We start from the raw sequence: 27,336 nt of genomic DNA on the forward strand, positions 1-27,336 counted from the left end.
CAAGCATTTCCCTTCCTTTCCTGACACATACTGTATTTGTTTTGAGCAATCTCTCGTTTTTCCACTACTTTTCTTCTTGTTTCTTCAGACACAACCAAGTCACTCATCCAAGGCCAAACCAGTTTGTTTACGGCCTCTCTCCCTCTGAGCAACGCAAATGGCGACACCCCTGTAGCAACACTGGGAGTAGTGCATAGAGCCCAAACCAATTCACCCACCTCTTTCTTCCAATCCAACTTATTCACCAATGATAACTGAACATTATCTTTTATTACAGGTTTGTACCTTTCTACCAGGCCATTGCTCCTAGGATGATACAGAGAAGTGCTAACGTGTTCTACACCCCATTTACTCATGAAACTCTTGAATTCCCTAGAATTAAATTGCACCCCATTATCAGTGACCATTTGACAAGGAATCTCCTCTCTCATAAATAAGTCACGTAGAAATATCATTACAGCATTGGTGTCAGCTGTTTTAACAACCTTTACCTCAGGACAACGTGAATAATAATCCACTAGAACAATCCCAAATCTGCAACTATTGTTGAGCATATTCATAGGTCCAATAATGTCCATTCCCAATTTACGCCATGGTTTGTCTGGAACAGGAACTGCTTCCACAGGACTGGGTACAGTCACTTGTGACTTATCACTTTGCACAAGATAGACATTCTCTAACCCAATGCTCAACGTCCCTGTCCATTCCCGGCCACCAAAAAGTATCTCGAATCCTTCTTTTCATAGCACTTATTCCGATGTGACCTTCATGTGCCAATTTCATTACCTTCCCACGCATAACTTGAGGTACTACTAGAAAATTTGCTCATCTGAGAATACGATCCACTAAACTCAGTTCCTGGAAAATTTCCTTGTAGACCTTTACCTCATCATCAACCTTAGCTTTGGGCCACCCAATTTCCAACCATCCGCACAATATTTGGTAACACTTTGTCTTTTAACACAGCTTCTCTCCATTCCTCCTCCATCACACACTCCTTTTCATCTAACATTGTACAAGCCACAACAGAAAAATCATCACCCATGTCCTCCACATCAGATGCTACTGGTAGGCGAGACAAACAATCCGCATCCTTTTTAGCACCTGGAATGTACTCAATACGGAATTGGAATTCTTGCAATTTATAACGCCACTTTGCAATTCTAGGAGTAGCCTTGGAAGCTCCTTTGGTCGAGAACAGATTCAACAAAGGTTTGTGATCCATTCGCAATACAAATTCAGTACCCCATAAATATTTTCTGATGTACTTTACGCCCCACCAACATGCCAGAACCTCCCTCTCAATAACTGAATATGTTGACTCATCGCCTCTCAATGTACGAGACGCAAAAGCAACCACTTCTTGTCTACCATTCTTGGCTTGCATCAACACAGCTCCTAAGCCGAACTGACTGGTATCAGTCACTACAATACTCTGATGGTTTCAGCAGAACGTCTTCTGCAAATCTCGTTTCATTTCATTGAACTCATTTTCACAATCCCTTGTCCATGCAAACACCTTTCTTGACACCATTCTTCAACAAAAAACGCATTTCTTTAGTCCGTTCAGCACATCTCGGAACAAAACGTGCACAAAATTCTAACAGACCAAAAAAATACTTTAATTGATCCTTATTCAGAGGAGAAGGAAAATTCTTTATAGCCTTCACTAGACTCTCCTTCGGTTCCACCCCCATCCCTTATAATTTGTGTCCCAAATATTCCACACTCACCACTCCAAAAGGACACTTGCTCGCTTCTAAAGTTACTCCCTTGTCCTTAAACACCATCAACACCTTAAGTAAAATCTCATCATGTTCTTCATCGTTAGATCCCCACACTAAAATATCATCCTGGAAGCACTTAACCTTATCAATACCTTTAAACATGGCTTCCATTACCCTTTGAAATACCGATGAGGCAGACACCAACCCGAAAGGCATGCGTTTGAACCTGTAGGCCCCATTAGGAGTGATGAAAGATGTTAAATGACGCGAGTCTTTGTGCAGAACTACTTGATGGTAGGCTGATGACAAGTCAAGAGTTGTAAACACTTTTGCCCCCTTTAAAGTGGACAACATCTCCGTGATATTAGGCAGGGGATGTCTATCCACCCAAATTCTCTCACTAAGATCCCTCAAGTCTATGCACATTCTCAATTTTCCATTGGATTTCCTGGCCAAAACTACAGGGGATAACCACTCAGAACTCTCAATAGGTTCAATGATATTCTGATCACACAATTTCTGTAACTCATTCACGAATTCCTCCCTAATTGCTATAGGAACATGTCTAGGTTTATGAACAACAGGCTTTACTCCAGCTTTCAACTGAATACTATGACAAAATCCCTTAATTTCGCCTAAAGTATTAGTGAATATCTCTGGGAATTTCTCAACCCAAAGACTGTGATCCATTGATACAGAACTAACTACATCCTTGCGTAGTAGAACTTTTTGGATCTAAAACGATCTCCAGCTTCTGTTGATCCAAGCACCCCAACAAATTTCCTCCATTGAGTGCCACATACACCGTTGATTTTGTTTGATTCCCTTTGAAATCCACAATAGCCTCAAATTCACCTCCTACATCGATGGAGTCACCCCCAGAAGCTATCGGCTTCACTTTTGATTTTTTCAACTCCCCTTTTTGTATCTTGTTCCATTCATCAACACTGATTAATGTAAACAAGGACCCAGAGTCAGCCATCATGTCAAGCATACTCCCATTGATCGCAATCGCACACCAAGGTTTCTTAACAGGTTTTCCCATATCCTGTTTTTCTTGTACCACGAATACTATACCATCTTCATCTGAGTCACTTGGGCATTCAGTAGTACTTTCCTCTACAACATTCATTGATTTATTAATGGGCTCTTTAGCCCAATTCCCTTTGCATACTATAATAAAATGACCCTCTGCACTTATTGCAGAATTTGTCTACAGCTGGACACCATTTAAAAATTGCCAAAATGTCTTTTACTACCACAACGGTAGCACGCCATTGGTTTCCTTTTAGAGGAAGGTGTTACATTTTTATCCATCTGTTTGATGACGTTCATTGTCTGAACACTATGTACTTACGATTTAATACTCATTTGTTCCATAAATTTAGTCGTCGCCTCCATGTTCCTAGCGATTTAATTTGCCTTTTCCAAAGTGAGATCGTATATTGTCAGGAGTTTTTCCTGAATTTTCCTGTTGTTAGACTTCTCAACTACTTGATCACATATTACCTCATTTTCAAATGACTTAGTCACATGCTGAAGCTAAGACCCTTAAATCACCCACAAAACTTTAAACTAATTCACCCGGCAATTGTTGTCTCCTATAAAACTTATGTCGTTCCATAGTGACATTTTTTTTTCTTCTTAAAACGTGCATCCAAAGCCTTCATAGCTGACTCGTATTCATCTAATTCATCACCCTCACCAGTGACCAAAATTTGCGGCAAATGTTTCAATACTTTTCTACCCTCTGTTCCTAACGAATACCTCAATAACACACATTTCTTTTTCTGTGTAAATACTTCTCCTTCAGTGGCATTTAAATAAGCCTCAAAACCTTCTTTCCACTGCTCCCACTCAACAGGGGTTAAACCTGGAGATGCTAAAAATGGAATAGGAGGCCTAACTGACTGATGCATAACTACAAATACAATAACCAAAAGAAATATGCTGTTGAAAAAGGAACAGTTAAGAACCCCAAGAAAATCTGTGTCTGAGTCACATGTAAATTGGTGAGCGAATCACCGTCAAGGACTGACAACAATTCACCAATATACAACTTTTCACCACGTTATAGAGCATCTAAGTCCTGTTGAAAATGGTGTGCGAATCACTGTTGAAACCTGAAAATGATTAGCCAATGAAGAATTCTTTACAGACACAGTCTGCCACATGCATGTGAAGAGGAATTCAAATGACAGCTGACGCATGAAGTTGCTGGCAGAATCAAACAGGTTGTTTGGCTAGCAATCCGTTGCGAAGCAACGATGTAGGAAGTACTCGAGCGCAAGCACAAGAAGCCCAGGGAGCATTCCAAGTTGCCAGGACAACGCAAATACGCGTTGCTCTGTGCTCGTCACTGCAGACGTCCATTGCCAAGAAACAAAATGAGGACACTGCGTAAGCGCAGAGGCTCATTCCCGTACCCTAATTCACAGTTTTGTGCAGGCTGTCTAGCGAAGGTCGAGCTTCTGTGTAAATCCAAAGAAATTAAGAAAAACTTGCCGCTGCCCCTGCCGCTCGAAGTCCAGCAGTGAAAAACATCAGAACACTGCACAATGCCGCTCCCGAACGATACCAAACGATCGCCCCCAGGCAATATACTCCAGAAATGCAGAGAAGAGAAGTGTTCCACCCTGTAATCTCGAGGGTTCTCCACTCGTCGCCAAATTGGAGTATCCACACAGCAATACTTTGTAGAAGTGTTGTTTATTAAGCCATGCGTTTTTACAGGGTGGACATGGAGCAGAAACTGCCAATTCCCTTCCAGACCCAGAGTTCCACCCCTCAACCTTCCATATTCTTCCCACACATTCTCAATTCTATTCCAGTCTTTATACAACAACAACCTTATTTCATTCATTGCTGCCAGCAGACAGAGTTTGGGAACACTGCAAGGAGTAGCATTTATAAAGCCAGTTTCGGGCATTGGATCATTGAAGTACGTTCATCCCCAGCAGGCCACATATGTCTGTGGCACTCTCTTTCCACAAATTGTTTAGTTGCGCAGGGTCCATGAATAGGTGACCCACATTTGGGAAGGGAGTCTGTCTTCTACAGATGTTCTCTGACAATACATTTGGGGGCTTGTGGATTGTGAGATATTGTGTGGAGTCGTGATATATTCGGATTTATCTGGGATTGCCACAGTGCTCAGTGTCATCAGGACACCATGGTTTTAGCCCTAGGCCTTTCTGCTACAGGTCATTGTTGTACCCTTTTTGGTTCCATGGAAACACACTGGAACTGCAACTCCAGGGTGGATTGTATTGGGGTGGGATGGATTTTATTGGGGTGGGGTTGGGTGGGATGGATTGGAGTGGGATGGTTTGGAGAGGGGTGAATTAGAATGGATTGAAGTGGGGTGGATTAGATTGACTTGGAGAGGGGTGGAGAGGAGTGGACTGGAACCAGGTGGATTGGATTGAAGTAGGGTGGATTGGATTTATTGGATTAGAGTGGTGGGGGTTTGAATAAGAGTGTGGTAGATTAACGTGGATTGGATTGCAGTGGGGTGGGGTGTGCTGGATGGATTGGATTGGAGTGGATTGGATTGGGGTAGAGTGAGGTGGGTTGGAGTAGGGTAGATTGAAATAGGATGAGGTGAATTGGATTGGGGTGGGTTGGACAGGAGTGGATTGGATTGGATTGGACTGGACTGGAGTGGGGTGGATTGGTGCAGGGGGCAGCTCCTCTACAATGGCAAAGGAGCATCGTCCCCCTCGATAAGAGCCAGCAGCTATAAAATGAAACAATATTTTGTTATTGTTTTATTTTACTGCTGTTGGCTCAGCTAGCAGCATGTGCGGGGCGTGGCTGGGCCCTGGGAGAGGGGAATGGGAAGGGGGAGTGGAGTCTCCAAACACATGGGCACATAGGTTTCTCCAAACTGGCTGTGAAGAAACTGCACAGACTCCAGTACACTGTCTAAGAGGCAGACTAAGCCGCTCAGACCAATCCTGGTGCTGCTCTCAGGCTAGCTTTAGCATGAGAGCAGTGCCAGGATTGCTGGGGAGCCTGTGCTACTGACCCAGGGAATGCTGGGACACCGAAAGCGTGGAGGAGGGAGATGGTGGTGTTGGGAATGGGTACTTAAAAAAAATATATATATTATTTATCCCCCCCCCTCCTTGAGATTTGCAGCAGCCGCTGCTGGATTGGTATAGGGTGCATTGGAGTGGGGTGGACTCGAGTGGGGTAGAATGGAGTACAGTGGATTGGGTGGATTGCAGTGAGGTACATTGGATTGCAGTGAGGTGTAATGGATTGTTTGGGATCGATTGGATTGGGGAGATTAGATTGGGCTGGGGTTGATTGGATTGGAGTAGCGTGGATTGGGGGAAGATGGAGTTTTTGAGTGGGGTAGAGTGGATTGGGGTAGAGCGGACTGGATTTGAGAGGGGTGGATTTTGGTGGTTTGAACTGTAGTGGGGTGGATTTTATTGGAGTGATTTGAATTGGGCCGGGGTGGGTTGGATTGGATTGGAGTGGGTGGTCTTTTTGGAATGGGGTGACCTTGAGCCAGTGAGCTGAACTGTTCCCAGATTGTTATGGATTGTAGTAGGGCAGATTGAAGTGGGGCAGATGGTTGTGTTTTGAAGTAGTGCAGATTCGAGTGGGGCAGATTGTTTTGGATTGGAGTCAAGCAGATTGTTTTGGATTGGAGTGTAGCAGATTGTTTTGGATTGAAGTGGAGCAGAATGGAGTGGGGCAGATTGTTTTGGATTGGAGTGGGGCAGATTGTTTTGGATTGGAGTGGGGCAGATTGTTTTGGATTGGAGTGGGGCAGATTGTTTTGGATTGGAGTGGGGCAGATTGTTTTGGATTGGAGTGGGGCAGATTGTTTTGGATTGGAGTGGGGCAGAGTGTTTTGGATTGGAGTGGGGCAGAGTGTTTTGGATTGGAGTGGGCAGATTGTTTTGGATTGGGGGAGATTGGAGTGGAGCAGATCGTTTTAGACTAGAGTGAGGTGGATTGTAGTGGATTGGATTGAGGGGAGGTGGAGTCGAGTGGGGTGGATTGGTTTGGGGGTGAAGTGGGATGGATTGGATTGGGGTGAAACTGGAGCAGGGTGGATTGGTTTGGGTGGGGTGAAGTGGGGTGGATTGGATTGGGGTGAACTGGACCAGAGTGGATTGCGGTGGGGCAGATTGTTTTGTATTGGAGTGGAGCAGGCCGAAGTGGAGCTGGCTGGAGTGGGGCAGATTGATTTGGATGGAGTGGGGTAGATTGGAGTGGGTTTGATTCATTTGGATTGGAGGGAGGCAGATTGTTTTGGATTGGCGTGGGACTGATTGTTTTGAATAGGAGTGGGGCAGATTGGAGTGGGACCGTTTGGAGGGGATTGGAGTGGGGCAGATTGGAGGGGATTGGAGTGGGGCTGATTATTGTGGATTTGAGTGAGGCAGACTGAAGTGAGGCAGATTGGAGTGGGACAGATTGGAGAGTGGCAGATTGGGGTTGAGGAAGCAGATTGGAGTGGGACAGATTTCTTAGACTGAGTGGAGCAGATTGGAGTTGGGCAATTTATTTTTTAATTGGAGGGGTCAGAATGATTTAGATTGCAGTGGGACAGATTGTTTTGGATTGGCGTTGGACAGATTGTTTTGGATTCAAGCAGGGCAGCAGATTGTTTTGGAGCAGGGCAGATTGTTTTACGTTGGAGTGGGGCAGATTGGAGTGGGACAGATTGTTTTGGATTGCAGTGGGGCAGATTGAAGTAGGGAAGATTGTTTTGGATTGGACAGGGACATGTTCTTTGGATTGAAGTGAGACAGATTGGAGTAGGGAAGATTAGAGTGGTGCAGAAGGGGCCGATTGGAGTTAGGTTGGTTGGTAAGATTAGAGTACATTGGGGTGAGTGGTTTGTTTTGGTGTGGGGTGGATTTGATTGGTCTGGGTCAACAGGATTTAAAGGGGTGGATTGGTGTGGAGTGAGGTGGGTAAATTGCAGTGGATTGGAGTGGGGACAGTTGGATTGGAGGGCGGTGGATTGGGGTGTACTGCATTCTTATGGGTTAATAATTTGGGAAATTACACTTAAGAGAGAAACAATGTCGCTTTGCAATATTTAGCACAAGGTAAATGTCATCTTTTCAGAACAGCTAGTGCCCACGAACAAAAACTAAGCAATACATGAGTGCAAAGTGAGAAAAGAAGACTTTACAAAATAAAATAAAAGAATTAACTATCGAAAATAAAACTTTGCAATTTTGTTTGTCTTGCTGGACACATTTTTGCCTTAAAAGTTAAAAAGAACAACCTCAATCACGTTGGGCGTGTTGAACGGACACTGATTAGGTTGAGTTAATCAGTGCTTGGGCCCTGCTCCACAGACATGAAACGGAATTGATAATTGGCCTGGAGTGGAAATAAGAGGCTTTATAGAAAAATGCCTCACTAGCCAACAAATGGAAAACAACAGACTCCAAGCCCTTTTTAGTTAACCACAGAGCCTTGCAAGTAATAGCACATGCTGTCGCAGTCTCAGCCCTAAAAAGAGGTTTCTCAGTCTGTGAATGCCAGTACTATGACAAGGATCTGCTGTCCTTTGAAGTTCCACATCCCTGTATTTACAGCCAGTCACAAGGGAGTTGTGCATTTCTACCTGCCTAGCTTTTAAGCACTGGCCAGATCCTTTTGCGACACATTCTGAAATTATACCTTGAAGTTCGACCTAGCAGTATATAGGTCGCATTGCAAATTGCTTTCCAATTTGCCAATTGCATTACAATTTGAAACAGGATGTCAGCTCTAGCTACATTACAGCTCGGGGTTAAGCTGGGTGGGTGCGTTTTACAAAATTGCACTGCAATAATCCAACCAGAGGCAAAACGTAAGTGAAAAAACTGCAGTGGTATTAAAAAAAAAATAAACAGAATTCATCATATCATTCCAATCTATCAGGTCTACTGTGGGTGGGGGGTTGTGCTGCCTGATGTGGAAAGTGCCTGTTAGTAGGAACTTGGGAAAAGGTTCGGACACACTCCCTGAGATGACACAGTGCCGGTCTTTTATATCAAAGACACTTTAATTAAACTACCATCTGGAAAACAATTAAGCCAAATCTGCTCTACTTAACCAGTCAATAATTTAGTAGCCGAGACACATTAATATACTTCTCCCCACAGCAGAGTCATCGGAACATGGCCGGCTCGCGACTTTATGCTGCAAAAAAATCGATTGCTGATCAATATTTTCCAAGAGCTTTTTCTCTTCCACCTCTCAAAAAAATAACGAACCTAGACATTGCAGCTGCTGCAGTAGACGGCATTTGATGAAGCGTTATTACCACAAGCAGTACAGTGTATTCTTTTGTTTTGTTGCTTTCAGTGGTCCCTAAGAACCGTTTTCTTACTCTTGTGCATTCTGTCCTACTACCACAGCAGGTATGTTATACAGGAGGGATGTGGTCATGGGGGACCAGGACTTAGTTTTGATCATCGGACTTTGACACAAAGCATGCGAGAGAAAGGTAGGAAAGAGGGAAAGAAGGGTTAATAAAAACATAGGAAAACAGTGATAAGGAAGAAAGCAGGGACGAAAAATAACCCGGAGGACTGATAGGAGAGACCGAAGTGTAGGGTGAGATGGAATCATAAAGATAAATGGCATGGAATCAAGACTGAGCAGCCTTTGCATTTGGCAACCTTGGCACTTCCAGCAGATGTATCAGAAGTTGGTTGTCTTTGGTGTGTGTTTGTACATCAGGTGGGTTGAGTTGGAATGCTGACAGTAAAGTCTTTGCTTCCTGGCAGGTGTCCGGAAAGTGTCAGTATCTGCATGTGCACCTGGGACCTGGCTTTAAACCTTGTAGGCGCTACAAAGGTTCTGTGTGGTTTTGATGGCTAAAGGACCTCTTTACTGAGAAACAATCACGTGAAGTAACATTCATTTTAAAGGGACCATCCTGTTACTAATATTACAATATACCTCAAAACCCCAGCTAACATCATCAAACAGAACTACATTCTAGAATGCTTATTGTTATTGACTGATAGCAGTGCAGGCCCGGACGAAGAAAACTGTTTTTTCCTCTGCACTTTGCAGGCCCTTTAAAGCGAAAATGCTTTCTTGTAATCTCTGTAATTGTTAGTGTGAGTCTTTATATTTAGAGTCCTATCTGAGTTCAGTGGTGGCTGGTGGCATTTTGTAGTGGTGGTTCGTAAAGGTTAGTGACAAGTTTGAGTTAGTGAGTGAGCTAGCTTGAGTGACACCAGGCGGTTTCTGTGAGCTTTTCCCCAAGAACATTTAAAAAAAGCTATTACCTTGGTGTACTTTAAAGCAAATTGTGTAAACGAATTTGGTTACATTAATAAGGACTATAAAGCAGTTTTGAAGGTCTAGTCTGCCACTATTTCCCCAGCTCCTCATTTCGTTTTGCTAGCAAGCATGATGTCAGTTTCCTTCAATAGCTTTCTTTCACTTTTCACCAGAATGTTTGGACTGAACTGCATCCCCCATATTGTATGTAGGAATGTGATGCGTCAGCTCCTTACTGGCAGGGGAGGTGATGCGCCAATTCTTTCCTTGCAGGAAAGGCGATGTATCGATTTCTGGACACGCAGCCTCTGTTCGTTACTGTGGTGCAGGGTCGATTTAAAAATTGGCACCCAGGAAAGATGCATGAAAAATCCATTCACACTGTGTTGATAGTACTGGGATGAAACAGGGACTGCGTAAATTCTGCAGCCGCGAGACAGGATCTGCATCGATTTTTCAGCCGAGAGACAAGTGCTGCGTTGATTCTTCTGGGTTGTTGATGGGTGGATTTTCCCCTTCAGATCACCAGTTTGCACTTCTAAGGGTCTAGGGCCTGGAGATGGCACTACTTGGCAAGTTAGAACTCTCAGCATAAGAGAGCAGGCACTGGCAGAGGAAGTCTTTGATGTCTGAGACTTCTTAACAGGAGGCAATCTTAGCCCAAGCCCTTGGAGAACCTTTGGAAGCAGGATGTAGAAAGCCAAGTCCAGTCCTTTCACTCCCAGCACAGAAGCAGCAAGCAGCAGGCCAGCACAACAAAGTAACAGACAGAATGACTGTCCCCCCTACAACATCCAGCTCTTCTTCCTGGCAGAATTTCCTCAGTCCAGAAGTATTCTAACTATGTGGTGTCAGATGTCCAGTACTTATACCCATTTCTGTCTTTGAAGAAGGCAGATGTCAAAGAGAAGTCTTTGTAGTGCAGACAACCCTCCCTCTCCCCTCCCTGGCCCCATACACAATCCAGGGGGTAGGGGACTGCCTTGTGTGAGGACAGGCACAGTCCTACTCAGGTGCAGGTGTCCACTCCTCCCACCACTCTAGCTCAGGAAGACCCAACAGCCTGGTGATGGTCCATCAGGATATGCAGGGCACACCTCAGCTCCCTTTGTTTGACTGTCTAGTGTAAATGCACAAACAGATGACCCAGACATATATTCAGCAGACAGGCAGGGGCCCAGAATGGTTAAGCAAGGAAATGTCCACTTTATAAAAGTGGCATTTTCAAACTTACAATTCAAAACCAACTTCACCAAAAGGTGCATTTTTAAATTTGGGGTTCAGAGACTCCCAACTCCTTAGCTCTATCTGCTCCAAATGGAAAATTACACTGAAAAGATATTTGAAGGCAATCCATATGTTAAGCCTGTGGTAGAGATTGGTCTTCCATGTTGTGTGCCCAGGTCCTGTAAATCAATAGCTACTGTGGGCCTGCAGCACTGATTGTGCCAACCAGGTGAGAAGCCCTGCAAACACATCCCAGGTGTGCTATTGCAGTGCCTGTGTGTTCTGTTTTAAACTGCCATGTCGACCTGGCAAGTGCACCCACTTACCAGGTCCACACCTTCCCTTTTATTACCTGTAAATCACCCTAAGGGAGGCCCCCAAGGCAGACCCATGGGCAGGGTGCAGTGTATTAAAAAAGGTAGGAGATGTACTAGTGTGTTTTACATGTCCTGATAGTGAAATACTGCTAATTAAGTGTTTCACTACTGGAAGACCAATCTCTCCCATAGGGTAACATAGAGATTGCCTTCAAATATCTTTTAAGTGTACTTTCCTATTTGGAGCTGATAGAGGAGTTTGGGGTCTCTGAACCCACAATTTAAATTGAAAGGGAGTACAAGTGTAAATGCATGACTTGCGATAAAAAGCAACACAACGAGATGTATAAAGACAAGAGTAACACAGTACGGCTACGCCGCATTTCGAAAATCAGTGTGCAGGTTGTCATCAATTAACAGCTATATTGGGAACTTGTCTGCCAAGTTTTTTAACTGCTTGTTAACTTCATTAATAAATTGTATCTGCTACAACGCTGGGGAGGTGTTTGAAGAAGCAGAGATGCTTCCCCCCATAAGACTGTAGAATGCTTCAGTGCCCTTTGGGGGATCTTCACTTACACTTTGCTCTCAACTGGCTTTAGCCACCAGTGTGCCCATGGCCATTGAATCCTGTAATGATCTGCTTTTCGTTAATTCTCTCTAGTGTGTTAGTTTGCTTCACTTGTTAACCTTTCCCAAGGAAGTTATCGATGATTTTATGACCTTCCACCGCAACGTCACAACCCTTTTTAAGTGTGGGAGTCCTGTTCGTATTTTCTTCCGGTTTCCGGAACCTACATAAGTCATAATATTATTTCCTTAAGGGTTGAGTCTTCGTGCGATTGCAGAAGTCCCTGGCTAACCAATCCCTGACTGTGGGGACTACCAATCACATACTAGAACGCAAGTGGTGGATAAGAGTCCTTTTAGGTGAAGGAAGAGATCTGCAGTTGTTTCTGCACTTTCATCTATGGTATGGCTTCGCTTACCCATTTCTGGCACTCCTTACGTTGTCAGCTAGCTAGTTTGATGTTGTTATAACACCCTTGAGGCCCACCAACCTAATACGTTTTGGCTTTGTACAATGCCAGTAATCTTTTATCTCCAGAGCTATTTATGAAGGAGAACTGAATATGTTCCTACTTAAATGCAAATGAAGTGAAGTAAACTGGAATCTTGAATTCCTGAAGGTGAAAGTAAGTCCTGTCTGGCGAGCAAAGCCTGTCTGTTTTTTTTAAGATTGTTTAGAAGTCAAGTGTAGACAATAAACTTTTTTGAAAGTTTCCTGAAATCAAGATGAAAACGAACTTGATATTTCTTTTTTTTAAATGGATATCAGATATGGTGCAAAATGTGCTTTCTTCATTTTGAGGCAGCATATTCAGGAACACTTGTAGTTGGCTATCAAGGGGAATGCTCCTAATTCAGTTAGTTTTCTGCATAAGTCACTAAATCCTCATTCTTACTTGTTATTTTTTTTTTTTAACAAGATATTAATCCAATTTATTTAGTCTGAGCTTTTCTGCCTTCTCACTGCTATAGGTTGAGGAAGAGGAAAAGTGCTTCCATCTGGAATACGGAGAAATGGCCCCGTCATTATGACTAAAATGTCAGCTCTGTCTTATCTGTTTTTTACAAGGCAACTATCCACATTAACAACAAGACACCTAAAGCCAAATACTTGATATTTTAGTGGGTTTAGTTATATAGTCGAGTAGCACAGAGAACACCACCATAAAGCCCCATATGTAACCATCCTGCATCCCTCCCTGCCCAAGCATCTTCACTGTTTCCCCCATAATTGTGTTCAACCTCCTTCCGACACTGAACTCACCACCCTCCATGTCACTGTCCCAGTCCTCTTTATGTATCCCAGCATCTCTTTCTGTCGCGCGCTCTCTCTCTCTTCCTTTTGCCATATTAAAACCACTCCAGGCTCCTGATTCCATCTCTAAAATCCCAGCAGCTCCCCACAATGGTTTTTATCTCGCTCACGCTTTTCCTTGTTAATCATTTCTGCCTGCATCTTGTTCAGCCACAGTGTCCCCTTCTCTCTCACTTGTTTCTACACTGGCCGCTACTCCGTGGCGTCAGTCTGCCTGTGCTAGACTTGCAAAGTTGGACCGGCCATGTTGAAATGACCCTAAACTCTGACCAACAACTACTTAAACTCAGGGTAGGAAAGAGACCTCTGATTAAGGTGAACCCCTTTACTAAGTATTTTATCTTTATCTTGAGTGGTCACCAGCTCTGATATGCTTCAAGACATGTTCCTTAACCCTACTGTTTGATGGAATTCCTTTTTAGTGTGTGCCTTTGCTTTCCAGACCTCTGCATGTTCTTTTGAAGGTCTGTTATCGATACGGTTTCAGGCTCTGTGTGTTTATCTTCCTAGAATACTTGCACCTGACTTGTTGCCCCTATACAGTTTCTTCGCAGGGGAAATCAACCAAAAGGTTGGTGTAAAAAGCATTGTGTGTCCCTCTTTGTGAGGTCATCAGGCTCTAACTTGCCCAGTCCCTACACACAGTGGGTCCGTTTACTTTCCTTACATTGTAATGCAATATTTTCAAAAGTGCCACACATGTCTACAAATGCTTCAGTCTAAAAAGTTATTGTGTGTCGCAAATTGATGGCTCTTGGGGACCAAAGATTTCCGTGTGGGAATTTAGGTTTTTAAGTCGGTGCACAAATGTAGTACAAAGTTAAGGCCTACCACGTTCCGCTCGGTCCAGGTGCCCCCAACTTGCATTTGATAACAAGAAGGCAATTTTGGCTTCTGCTCATTCAAGTTTTTGTGAGGCAAATCCACAGGTGCCTGGCGGTAATGCTTAGATTGATTCTTGGCAAAGTCTGTTTTAGCAAAGCTATAATCGTTTTTGTTGAGTAATTTTGTAGTGCCCGGATGCCTGCTAGCAGTAGAGTACTTTCTCTATAATTGTACCATAAGTAAATAAAAGCTCTCCATCTTTATTTTCTTTATTACAGGACAGAATTTAAGCAGACGGGCACTGTAGCAGTACACGGGGCGGGGATTCTCAACCGTGTTTTTGAAGCTTTTGCTCAAGCTTTTTTAAACCAAGGAGTCAAGAAGGTAGGTTTTGAACGCTTTATATCACCTTCTTGCCCATTTGTTAACCTTAGCACATATATCATTCTCAGTCATACAGGGCTGAGCATTACCACCTTACACCGTCGTTTAGACCTGTACACAACTTTGCTTCTCCCACCCATATCCTGCATATTACTTCCACTGAAAAGGCCTTCCTTGAAATTCTGTGGGGCACGTAAGCTGGCAGACCTTTTTGTTGTTATGTTACTTTTGGAGCTAATTCAGACCAGTGGTATCAAAGCGCTAAGCGGGTAAGGATAACTGATGCAAACTGAAGGACACTACTGTGAAAAGAGCCAAGTCTTAAGTTGCTTTCAAAACAATAAAAAGGGCGTAATACCCCTAATCTTGGCTGATAATGAGTTCCATAACTCAACTACTGCCACTGAAAAGGCCCAGTCCCCCTACTTTACTTTTTTGCTCCTCTGAATCAGTGCCAAGCTAAGGTCCACTGACCTTAATGGGCGACTAGAGGAGTACCACTTAATAGCCTCTTGCAGATAACCTGAACCCTCCGAACGAAGGGCTTTGTGGGTCAGGCACACTCGTTTAGAAGAAATGCGCATCCTAACAGGTATCCAGTGCAGCTCCCTCAAACCCTCCTTGACAGATGCAAACTTGGGTAGCCAGAACACCAGCCGGGTGGCTGCATTCTGAATGAGCTACAGCTTGTTCAGGGAAGATTGATTTATGTTTAGATATAGGGTGATATAGTAATCTAATCTAGATATGATAAGTAACAAAACCACTGTCACTCTTAGTTCTCGGGGTATGGAAGGAAGATTTTTAACTAACCAAAAACAGGCACTCATGACTATTTATCTGCTTATCAAAAGTCAGGGCGTAGTCACATATAACCCCAACCTTCTTAGCTGCTGAAATAGGAGTGGGTAAGATCCCACGGGTCTCAGGCCACCATCAGTGTTTCCAAATATAATTGTTTGCCCCAAAGATAATAATCTCTGCTTTGTCCCCATTCATTTTCAAACTATTCTGTCCCATCCAATTACTTACTTCCCTCATGCAGATTTGAAACCTATCTGCCACAGTTTGCAAATCGTCTCGAAAGGATATGATAATCTGGGTTCTGTCAGCATAAGAGGACACCTGGAAACCAAATGATCAAACCAGTTCGGCCAGGGGGGTCACATGCAGGTCAGGCTAAGAGATGACCCCTGTGGAACTCCACAAGGGAGCGGAAGGGAGCTGATTTAAAGTCCCTGCAACTTACTCTCATGGTACTATCCTGAAAAAATGTCTCTAGAATGACCAGAGCCGAATCCCACAAGCCTCCCTGATGGAATCATTGTACCATTATCTGGGGCGAGATGTCAAAAGTTGTGGATAAGATGGAGGAGCTTTGCCCCACTACAAAAATACCCCCATAGCTGAAAAATAAAATGGTAATAAAGTTTATTTATTACCATTTTATTTTTCAGCACCCCGCCCTGAACCAAGGGTCAATTGCAGCTGAATGGAAGCAGGGGGCTCTGCACTTTAGTTTAAAGTGTACATGTCCCTTTAGCCGGCCAGCCATCTTGCGACGGCCAACCAGACGTGCATACTTTAAACTTCTTTAACCCAGCTGTCTTAAGACAGTTGGGTTAAAGAAAGTCCAGACCTCCAGTGCTTTTAAGAGCGCTGAAGAGGCTGCTCCCTCCAGTCGTGACACTTCTCTCATTCTGTTTAACATCATGAGAGCAGCTCAGGATCGACTAGTGCAGTTTCCTGGGTCCCGCGTTGGAGCTTATAAAACATTCCACTGGGCTGTGGGTCAGTGAGTTGCTTACCAGCGGCTGGCTTTCTTGTCAGTCTCATTTGCTTGCTTTTTATTCAGTGGTTTTTCATCCTCTTCTTATGTTTGTCTCTGCCCTTGAATGAAGCCTATCTTCTTTGCCCTCCTCTTGCAAGGATGACTTGCACCTTTCACTCCTCACATTCATTAAATTACTCTGTTTTCTTGCTGTACTCCATGGGGGTGCATGTGTTTTCCTGCTTTCTCCCTTATGTGCTTCTTCCTCTCTCTCATTCAGCGCTATCACTGTTGCTCCCACCTTCCTGCACCCAGTTCATCTGTTGCTTCCCTCACAGCCCCTGCCTGCCTTTTTTGCATTTTTATTTGGTTTTATTTTCCTCCTCTGCCCCAAAGCTCCACCGTTACTCCCACTTTCCTTCTGTTGCACCTTGATACTTGTGTTACTTTATTCCATTTCGAATCCTACATTGCTCTCCCTCCTCTCTCATCAGTCTTTGTATTTTTTTAATATAGCTGCAATTTGTCAAGGCGTTGGGCCACTCCTTTCACTTATTTAAATAAGCTTTGGCAAAGCCCATAAGTCTTACCAATGTCCAAGTAGTTGCCTTTGCCAGTGTCTTTTAACCATGTTGTGCAGCAGTGTGGCTGCTGTTTGGCATGGCTAAAAGTCAGTGACCTGACCTAGATTAGAATGCCGTGGAGTGGCATAGGGAAGAGTGACATAGAGTACAGTGGTGAATAGTAGAGTGGAGTGGCATGGATTGAATGGAGTGGTGTAGACTGGAGTGACGTAGAGTGCCATGGAGTGGCATTGTGCGGAATGAAGTGGCGCAGCCTAGAGTGGCATCGACTGTAGTAGAGTGACAAAGAATAGAGTGGCATATCATGGGGGGACAAAGTGTGGCGTAGAATGGCATAGAGTGGCATAAAGTGGGGTGGAGTAGAGTGGCATTGTGGTGAGTGGAGTGATGTAGAGAGGTGTTGAGTAAAGTAGAGTAGTACAGTTGTGAGAGTAAGTAACTAATGTGTCAATAGATACGGCAGATAGAGTGAAAGCAACATACATAAGGAGCTGAATGCCTGTGTTAAAAGTAGGAAAGCACAGTGCAAGTCCAGAAATAATACCAAAATGCTTTTAAAATGAAAAAATAGTGCATTGCAAAACGATGGTACAGAACAAATACAAACAAGAACATGTACTTGGTTCACGTTCCTAAGAGGAATTAAGTCAAGAAAGATAGGAAAGACAATGGGTGATAAGCAATCAGAAGATTACAAATGAGAGTGACAACGAAAACAACTAATGGTATGCTTTGGGCGTTTACTGAATTGTAAACAGTACATCCCGCAGCACAGGGTATCCACGTGTAGGTGAGACCTAAAAATTGCCTTTTTTCTCTCCTTTTGCTGATGTGGCACAGTATCGGTAGAAAGCACTGACAAAGGTAGTGCCATTGAAAAGTGAGACCTATTGGCTATGCCAATGCTTGTTATCCCATGGCCACTTTATTGTCGTCAGAGGAACTCTCAACATTCCAGTTTTCTAATGGTGTTACCGTTAATCCACAGCATTACATCCTGCTCTCTCCTTCGCAAAGGTTGTGTTGCACAATATTTTGTGCATATGATTCGGTAGAGATTTTCATTTTGTGTTCACTTTCAAAATCCAACCACTTTAAACTTCAGATTGTAACACATCTCCATCTTTCGTGCAACCTTGCATGTTTTTGTGCTTGTGAAGATATCACAGCTGAGTCGCAAACGTCTAAACTAAATGGAAAAGCACTTAAGAACTCATTCCTTTTTTCTTAACATGTGCTTAAAATTCAGATTCCCAGAGCAGATGTTAAGATTCCCTACCCAAAGAACGTCTTCACCGACGTGTTCTTCCAGCAAGAGGATCTCCCTGGAGTCCCAGGTTCATTAATTCAGTATTGAACCAAGTTCTGCATTTATTTTCAACACCAGTGCCTGAAAATTATGAATACCTGGTGTGGTGTGGCATTCTGCACCTACATGTTGACTGAAAATGCATCCACGCACCCTAACATGGGGCATGGAGACTGGTCATAAAGGTGACCTGAGCCCGTGGGTTCAGCTGATGCAAGAACCAGAGCAGTTGTCCATTTAATTGTTGTGCCAGAGCCTGGCAGATGAGGCAGGTGCGATCTGTCCTGCTTCTCTACTGTTGGCTGCACTGAAGAGAGCCCAGCAGGTTTCTACCCTAGCACAGTGGGTACTGTAGCCCTCAGTGCAGCTGTAGCAGAGATCCAATAGGCGCATCCGGATGAATGATGCCGGGATATTGCATTGGGCTGCAATGCAGTGTCCAGTCTGCTCCCCCGGGCGGTGCCTGTGGAGTGGGAACACTGGAACCGGATGTTTGACGTTGAACTCTTTTAGTGGGACCCTTGACGCATAAAGACCCAAATTATGTTTCTGGTGGCCACAGTAGTGGACATGATAGAATGAAGCGCTTAGTTTTATTTATCCCCATGTGTGCTCCACTTATATGTTGTATGTTTTTGGGTACGGGCATTGGGGTGAGTGGGGGGGGGGTGCAGATTGCGCCAGTTGGGGGCAACGCAGCGTGGGTGGGGGAAGGGGGTTGGTATTAGTTGGGGTGCAACACTGAATGGCAGGTGACTTGATTGATGCTCGCATCGTACACTCACGGATATGTTGTTTATTAAGCTACTGAATATCTAACGTTGAGTACTCCTCTAAGGAACTCACGTAGGATCTAAGCCCTTACGGTTGCTTACTTGGAATGTCTGTGGTCTAAACGATAAACAAAAGATCCGTAAGGTGGTGGCATATCTGCGTCACCATAATGTAGATATCGCAATCCTTCAGGAGACACAGTTGGCCCTAACGGTGGCGATTTGTTGCAGCATGCAAGGGGTGTGCTCATTTGGACCAGGAAAGGGGCAGGGATTAGGCTGCAGAAGGTGTGTGCAGACCCGGCTGGCCACTACGTGGTGGCTAAATGTATTATAGGAAATCTCGTACTATTGGTAGTGGGTATTTATGGCCCAAACTATGATGACCCTAATTTTTACTACACCCTCAACGCCAGATTACGGCAATAGGGCGATATACCGTAGATATGGGTAGGGGATCTAAATTATGTGTTAAACCCCGATCAAGATCGTTCGGCAGTTCCTCTGAGGAGACCCTCACTGGCGGCCCAGGCTCTTACTGAGATCTTAGGACAGGAGGGGTTGGTGGATGTCTGGTCCCACCGATGCCCTATGATTTCAGGTTATACACATTACTCAGCGGTGCTTGATATACACACTCATATTGATTATTGGCTATGCCCGTGGCAGTTGGCCTCCCAGATCTGGGTTTGCGAGATCTTGCCACGCACATACTCAGACCATTCACTATTTCTGGGTCTTGATCTATGTATGCCGCCTCTGCCTGCTTTCTCTTTGGAGGTTCCCTCTGAACTCGCTGCTGGATGAAGCATTTAGGGTGGAATTGGGTTGGGACATAGAGGAATACTTTGGACTAAACGTGGGGAAAGTGACAACGTTTGCTACCGTCTGGGAGGCGTTTCAAGTTTATATACACAGTGTCACAATAGCAAAAGCAGCACAATTGCCTTAGCAGGCTGGAAACAGAACCTGTAAAGTAAACTAGTGGAGGGGGAAAATGATCTAATTCTGAGCACGATACGCAACAAATTGGTAGAATTTCAGGAGGTGGCCCAAAGGGACGTGATGCATATGGGAGGTATGCAGTAGCTAGAAAAAATGGGGAGGGAGAGTGGCCTGGGGCTACACTGGCTACATTGCTGCTCCCAGGTCACGAGAATAATATAATACTACAGATCCAGGATGATACTGGGAGGATGTGGAGTGATGCCAAGGCTGTAGTAGGGAAGTTCCGAGTGGTGGGTGTGGAGCAGACAGGGTTTGTACCAGGACATAATTTATCATTAAATCTATGAACTCTCTTCGGTCTAATGCAGCATATAAACCAAGGGGTAAGAGCGGTTGCAGTCATTTTGGACATCGAAAAGGCATTTGACTCTGTGGAATGGGGCTTCATGCCGGCAGTTTTGCGGCGTGTGGGAGTAGGAGATATGTGTTTGCAATTGGTCAGAGTTCTATATACTCGGCCGGTGACTCAGCTTCGACTGAACGTTATAGTGACTCCCCCCTATCTCCACAGAGAGAGGAACGAGGCAGGGATGCCCTCCTGTATTCCCTATTGTATGCTTTGCCTGCTGAGTCGCTGGCTTGTACACTGAGAGAGTATCATTCGCCTAGAGGGTTACGATTTCCGTATTACACACTTATAGTGTCTGCATATGCAGATGACGCCTTGCTCTACACTGGGAATCCAGAAAGTAACTCGACACCAGTGTTGCGGGAAGTGGTACTGTTTGGAAGCCCCGCTGGACTCTGTGTAAACTGGGATAAGTCAGTGGTGTTTCTTCTTACTACCAGTACTGGGCCGGTGCTGCTGGAGTACCTGCTGCAGTGGACGGAGGATTCCATTCGCTATTTGGGGATCAAAATTCACTCTGATCCGACCATAGCGCTGCAGGATAATTATGGTACAGCGGTGCAGTGCCTGTCTGAAGCAGTTGACCACTGGATCAAACCTGCCTCTGTCGCTCGCCGGGAGAGTGGCAATCATGAAAATGGTGGTGCTGCTGCGGTTCCTGTTTCTGATTATATTGATTATCCTTACCTGCGCCATCTTTGCTATACTATAAGCTCTCCAATGTAGGTTAGCATGAGCGGGTAAACAGCCTAGAGCAGGGTGGCAAACTTTGACTCTCCCGTATGATATTGGGGGGGTTGGGGGGGGGGGGGATCCTGGTGCGCCTGATCTGGAGGCGTATTACCAGGTTGTGCAGTCACAGTTCGCGCATTACTGGGTAAACGGTCCCTTGGATCCACCACATGTCTGGCTGGAGCGTGGGATGGCAGTCCCAACCAAATTGCCTCAGTTCCTGTTTGATCGTCCGAAGCGGCGGTATGGGACATTGGATTTGCTGAACAATACGTAATTTGCCTTGCAGAGACTATTGGAGAGGCAGGCGGACTCCTTGCTGTACTCACCGGTCGTGCCTCTGGCTTGGTGTGCCTGGTTCCCGCTGACGCAGGAGCAAGGTGCTATTAAGTGTTAAGGGATTTAGGTATTATTACCATGGGGAGACATGTTTGAGGAAGGCCACTACCGGAGTTGGGAGGAGGTGCGGCATAACAGGATTAATATATTGCACATCTGCTTAGGTTCTATTATTACAGAGCAAGTGCCAGGGTGTGGGAACTATTGGGGACGATCTGCTTGGGCCTCCTCCCATCCCTTATGTTGCTGCTGCAGCACTCCACATCTGGTCACGTCATATCAAGGCTGTATACCTTGACGCAGGAAGCGCGTAGGTCTGATGTGTCCAGGGCTCGGCTAGCCTGGCAAAGGGACTTCGGTGCCATAATAGACGATAAGCAGTGGGCATATTGTTGTTCAGTAACTAAAACTTTTTCCCTCAATAGAAGGCATAGACTCATACATTTCAAATATCTCAACCAGGTATATTGCGCTCCGTCTAGATTACACAAGTATGGCCTCCGAGATAATGCTATGTGTTTTAGATGTTCAGAGGATGCAGATGGATTTCTGCACTTGGCATGAGGGTGCCCAGGCGTACAGAATTTTTGACAAGCGGTTTTCAGAGAATTGAGTTCAATTGTCGACGAATTGATGGAGCGTGGCCCTGTGCTGACATTGCTTGGTTATGATAAGCAGCTACCACTTGCAACTAGGCGTTTGGTGGCCTTAGGGCTCCTATTGGCAAAAAGACAGGTGCTATGCGCTGGGACACTGGGCCTTTGCCAAAGTTGGGGGAGTGAATATGGGACATGACGTATTGCAATCTGCAGTCGTTAGCATATGGTGAGCTTCTTCCCAGTTGCAGTCACCCCCGGGGTATCTGGGGTCCCTTCCAGACCTACTTGGCGGATGAGGCTAGAGTTGCATGGCGGGAGGAATACTACTTAATCATGCGCTGGAAGGCCTCCTGGTTCAGGTTGGGGAATCTGCTGCACCCTCACTACCCACTGTGATATCGATAAGGGGCGGTGAGTGCATGTGTTTGTTAATATGTAATCTGTCATTGACTGCCTAAATCCATTATGCAGCTGAGGGCGGGCCGCTACGCATTATCTATTTGGAGCGTAAGGCGTGGACAACAACTGAGCTGTTAGACACTTTCTTTATTTGTAGTCATGACAGGGGTCGCCCTCTGTCACAACAGGGGGTGGGATGTGATGCAAAGCGGGGAACAGGGGTTACTGTCAATGTATACTGTTCATCGATGTCAGAATGTTCTTATTGTATGCTTTAATGTTAAGGAGGGTATGACTGTAAACCCATTGTTTCACCAGCGGGACCCTCAAAGGAATGGAACCAGTGGCATTTTCAAATTGAAAAAAGCCTTTGGCCATCAAATTGGGCTGCAGCCATTTCCATTTGTAAGTGTATGGACACCACTTCAAGGTGGTACTGACCACAAACCCATCTCATTCATTTTCCTAGCATAGCACCCTACCTACCTTCCTGCATTGCAAAATGGAAACTACACGTAAAAAATACCAATTCTGGCTGTTATATATGTCTGGATGCAGTAACACAGTGGACTGTCTGTCACAACACACATGCAACAACACACTGCTAAGAACTACACGTCATTGATGCAGATGAAAATATAAATCTGGTGGCAAGCCCTGAGCGATTGTCAGCAGCCAAAGAGGCAATGGTGTCAACTTCGGTATGTCGTTCCTCTTAGAAACTATGGTAAAGATGAACTAACCCAGATGCACCTTTGGACACTGTCACATTGAACTCGGTGCCTCAGAAGATGGCAACTTTTTCTGAGGTGATCACATTGCAGTCCCATAGTCACTCCAACATTGTTTGATTAATCTGGCACACCAAAGACTACAAAGTGTAGCAAAGACTAAAACCATGGTTATGGAGCAGGTCTGGTTCTCATGAATGGACACCCTGGTGGACCAGGTAGTAGGTTAATGTAGATGGTGCCAAGCCATGGGGACCCTGAACCCACCCCCATGATCACCGAGTAGGGGTGGAGAGAACCATGGCAAGTAATTAGCAATGGTTTGGGGAATCTCCCAAACTTGAAAATACCTGTTGATCATAATAGATGCATACATAAAATTTCCAGTCGTGAAAATGGTGCGGTTTACTGTATTTGACCATGTACAACCAAAACTATAAAAATCCTAGCGACTTTTTGTTTACCCACCACTACCAAGATAGAGAATGGCCTGCCCTTTGTCAAGACCCTAGGCATAGACATATTACCCCACTTTAAACGGGGGAAGTCAAACGAATGATGACTCAGTAAGGCTAGCTGTATAAACATGGAACAAAAATGTGGAACTAGGAGTACAAAATATCTTGTGAATTTGTTGAAGCACTCCTTATTGCATCCGTTTGCTTTACTTCACTGAATGTAGTGTGCCACCCGACGCCTACATGATGAATAAGCCGACGGTGTCAGACAGCAGGAGGACCAGAGCAGCTGTCCGTGCGCTTCCTGTGCTGCAGCCAATTGGAATCTAAACTCTGTTTTGTTTGTTGGGCGCAGTCGTTCAAATGCTGTGACTCGCAGAAGCAAAATGGATCTGGTGTCGCTTGTGCTTCGGAACCAATACATGTCTGGATGTACATATGCAAGCCTATCCTCGCTAGGCTTGAATTACAGCCTAGAAAGGCCGATGTGAAGGACTGGTTCCTCCTTGCAGAGAACGCACTGGACTTCACGGGCTTAAGGAGGGATGTAGCTGCTTTACTGGGGTACAGGCACGCACCCATCCGTTTTGCAGCCCGTTTTTACTTCTGGGAAACCACAGATCCATGTCAGTTTTCAAACATGTAAAAGGAACGTTCATCATCCGTTGTTTTGGTAACATAGTTGTGTACACTTACGTAATTGGGCAGCCACAGTTTTAAAGGTAACAATTTGCTATTTTAGGCCCAGATATAACTTTTCACTGCACAGATTTAATCCATTCTGCTCGCGTCCGTGGTTAATAGCTGATAAGCAGTACTGTATGTGGCATGGATAAACATAGACCTTATTTTTGTACCTGAAGCCAGTCAGTTTTATCACCTGTTTGCTGCCAAGCTTTAGGCAGCATGTCAGTGGAGCCTGCTACTGCTGTGCGGACGACGTTCAGGCTGACAAAGTGCTTCTGAGGTGTGGAAATTCCCCTCTCCCTGCAAGCTAGTAGCAGCACCACTAGCAGCTATCCCTCCTCAAGTACCCGCTACTATAAGTTTGGTGTTTATTTTGTGAACCGGCCTAAGTCTGTTTGCAATTTGGAATGGATGGCTCAGACCCGCCCCTTCAAAATTTAAAATTGGTAAACATTCCTAAAAACTTTTCTGAATCGCTAAGTGGGTTTAGCCATCAGAAAAATGATTTTACCAGTCGCAAAACCCTTAATTTAGGGAAATGGTGGGTTTTCAACCTGTAAAAAGCTTTCTATACCTGGGCCAAAATGCCTTCAGCAATATGGATACCAAATGTGTGATTTTAAAATCTTTTGGGCAGGCCTTAGTCCCCAGACCAGACAATGATTCTACCCACCGTTTTCCTCTTGACAAGTATGGCGTTATTGATATTGTCTATAAAATGCGAATCTTATATTGTAAATATTGTGTTTGTTACTGCCATCTCGTGCTTTCAAAGCACTCAGATTTTTTTTTTCCAACTAAGGGATCTGAGGCACAGGGAGAATGCTGGTTTAAGGGACTTGCCCTGGAATCACAGCAATTGAACTGTACTTCGCTTTCGTTAAGAGACACTTCGATGTCAGCCATCATCTTGGTACAGATCCCCTTCGGTTACTGCAGCATGGATAAGTTGAATGTCTGATCTCGATTTCCAGTTGTATGCAATCTGTGTCCAAATACTTTCTGCATCCCATGTAGTATTGTTACCGTTCAAACCTGGGGCGTCCTGCACCCTCACTTGTCCATTCCACATCCCTGCTCCTGTATCAGGCACCCTCACTTCTGCATTCCGAGCCACCGCTCTTGTAAGAATTTTGGGCCAGATGTAGCAAAGTCCGAGTTTGCGACTCGCAAATTGTGAGTCGCAAACCCGGATGCAGGATGGTGTCCCTGACACCATCTGCGAATCGCAAGGGGGTCGCAAAGACCCACCTCATTAGTATTAATGAGGTGGGTAGCAATTTGCGACCCCTTCCGATTCGCAGCACTCACATGGATGGTGACCTGCTGGAGACAGCAGACCACCATGCCTGTGACTGCTTTTAAATAAAGCAGTTTTTTTTTTGTATTGCAGCCCGTTTTCCTTAAAGGAAAACGAGTTGCAATACAAACGAAAAAATGAAACATTTTTGTTTCATTTTTTCAGAGCAGGCAGTGGTCCGTAGAACCACTGCCAGCTCTGAAAAAATGTTTTCAGGGCCATTCACAAAGGGGAAGGAGCCCCATGGGGACCCCTTCCCTTTTGCGAATGGGTTACCACCAGTGTGACACTGGTGGTAACTGCGAATTGCTTTGCGACCGCGTTCGCAGTCACAAAGCAATTCTACATTGCGATGCGATTCGCAAATAGGATGGGGAACACCCCTTCCTATTTGCGAGTCGCATTCCCATTTTGCGAGTCGGTAACCAGGTTACCGACTCGCAAAATGGGAATGAGCAATGCGATGTGCTTTATGCATGGCGCAAATAGCGAAATTCGCTGTTTGCGCCATGCAAAAAGCTTGCTACATCTGGCCCTTTATCTCTTACAACACTATAAGTGATCTCACCACAATTGTCCTGATGTGTCCGCACAATGCAATATGGCTGTTAATGGGAAGAGGCTCCTTTTAGAACATCTTCACTTAAGCGGCTAAATGTAAGAACTATTTTGTAGTAAAATAGAAATCCAAAGGAGCCATGTACTTACATTTTTATCTTCATTGTTTTGTATGGCTCCCCTAAGATGCGTTTTAGGTATTTTGGAGAGATCTGCGACCCTGAAGGTTAGTAGTACGTCAACCAGGTGCATATACACATTTTTTAAATTGCTGGCTGTGTTGTACTTAAGCATTAAGGTGTAAGATTGTGTAAGAAGTGCTGCGTAACAGTGTAGTTTGAGTGTGGATAAGAAAAGCTAGCACCCCTCTGATATCACAGGTTCAGTACTGTGCAACTGGTGTACCATTAAATAGTTAAATATTTACACCCTTTAAATTAAACGTTTTCTCCTCCTTAATCTGTTTGGTGATCTCCAACTCACTGGTGAGTCAGAATTAGTGATTTCAAAACAGGCCTGTTATCTCAGTGCAGTTGATGTCAGTCAGTCCAGTTCAGACAGGTGGTTTGAATAAAAATAGTTCTCATCTCACTAGTACCTTTGCTACACTAGGCATTTCCAATCAGTGTGTAGACATTGGTCCTGTGTATTATGTTGGCATGTAAGGAGACGACTGAAGCCCCAGACCTGTCTTTACTCTGCAACGATATATAGAACCAAAATAAATAACCATAAACCGGAAAACTAACCATCAGACGCAACACAGATATTTTCCCAATGAAAGAAACACTCAACTGTGGGGGAGGAGTATTCTAGTACATTACATTGACATCAAGATGATGGTAACTTGTGGGTGAACAAAAAGGAAAGGACGGCTAGGGGTTAAGTTAGTGAGAGTAACCTTCCTCTGAACTCATTGAAATTCTCAGACATTCTCATCCGCACTTCACCCCACCAGGTTGAATCACCCGCAATGACAGTTGTCATGGCATTGCCAATTTCTGTCCTTCCTCCTGGTTCAGTGTGTAACCCTAAAGGGTGCTACTTTTGTAATACAGTCTTACCCCACTTAAAAAATTGATGTACATCCTCAAAAATGTTAATTAATGGCA

The 27,336-nt window shown here is 44.6% G+C and overlaps 1 protein-coding gene across 1 annotated transcript in view; it reads left to right on the top strand.

The window, feature by feature from the left end:
- The window catches only part of PRELID2 (PRELI domain containing 2), a 176,802-nt gene that overhangs the window by 141,693 nt on the left and 7,773 nt on the right, over positions 1-27,336 (top strand). Inside the window, exon 5 of the mRNA XM_069244690.1 lies at positions 14,522-14,627. Coding sequence (XP_069100791.1) covers positions 14,522-14,627 — 106 coding nt within the window. The remainder of the gene's footprint in view (positions 1-14,521; positions 14,628-27,336) is intronic.

The sequence above is a fragment of the Pleurodeles waltl genome, chromosome 7 (assembly GCF_031143425.1).
Source record: "Pleurodeles waltl isolate 20211129_DDA chromosome 7, aPleWal1.hap1.20221129, whole genome shotgun sequence".
Taxonomy (NCBI): Eukaryota; Metazoa; Chordata; class Amphibia; order Caudata; family Salamandridae; genus Pleurodeles; species Pleurodeles waltl.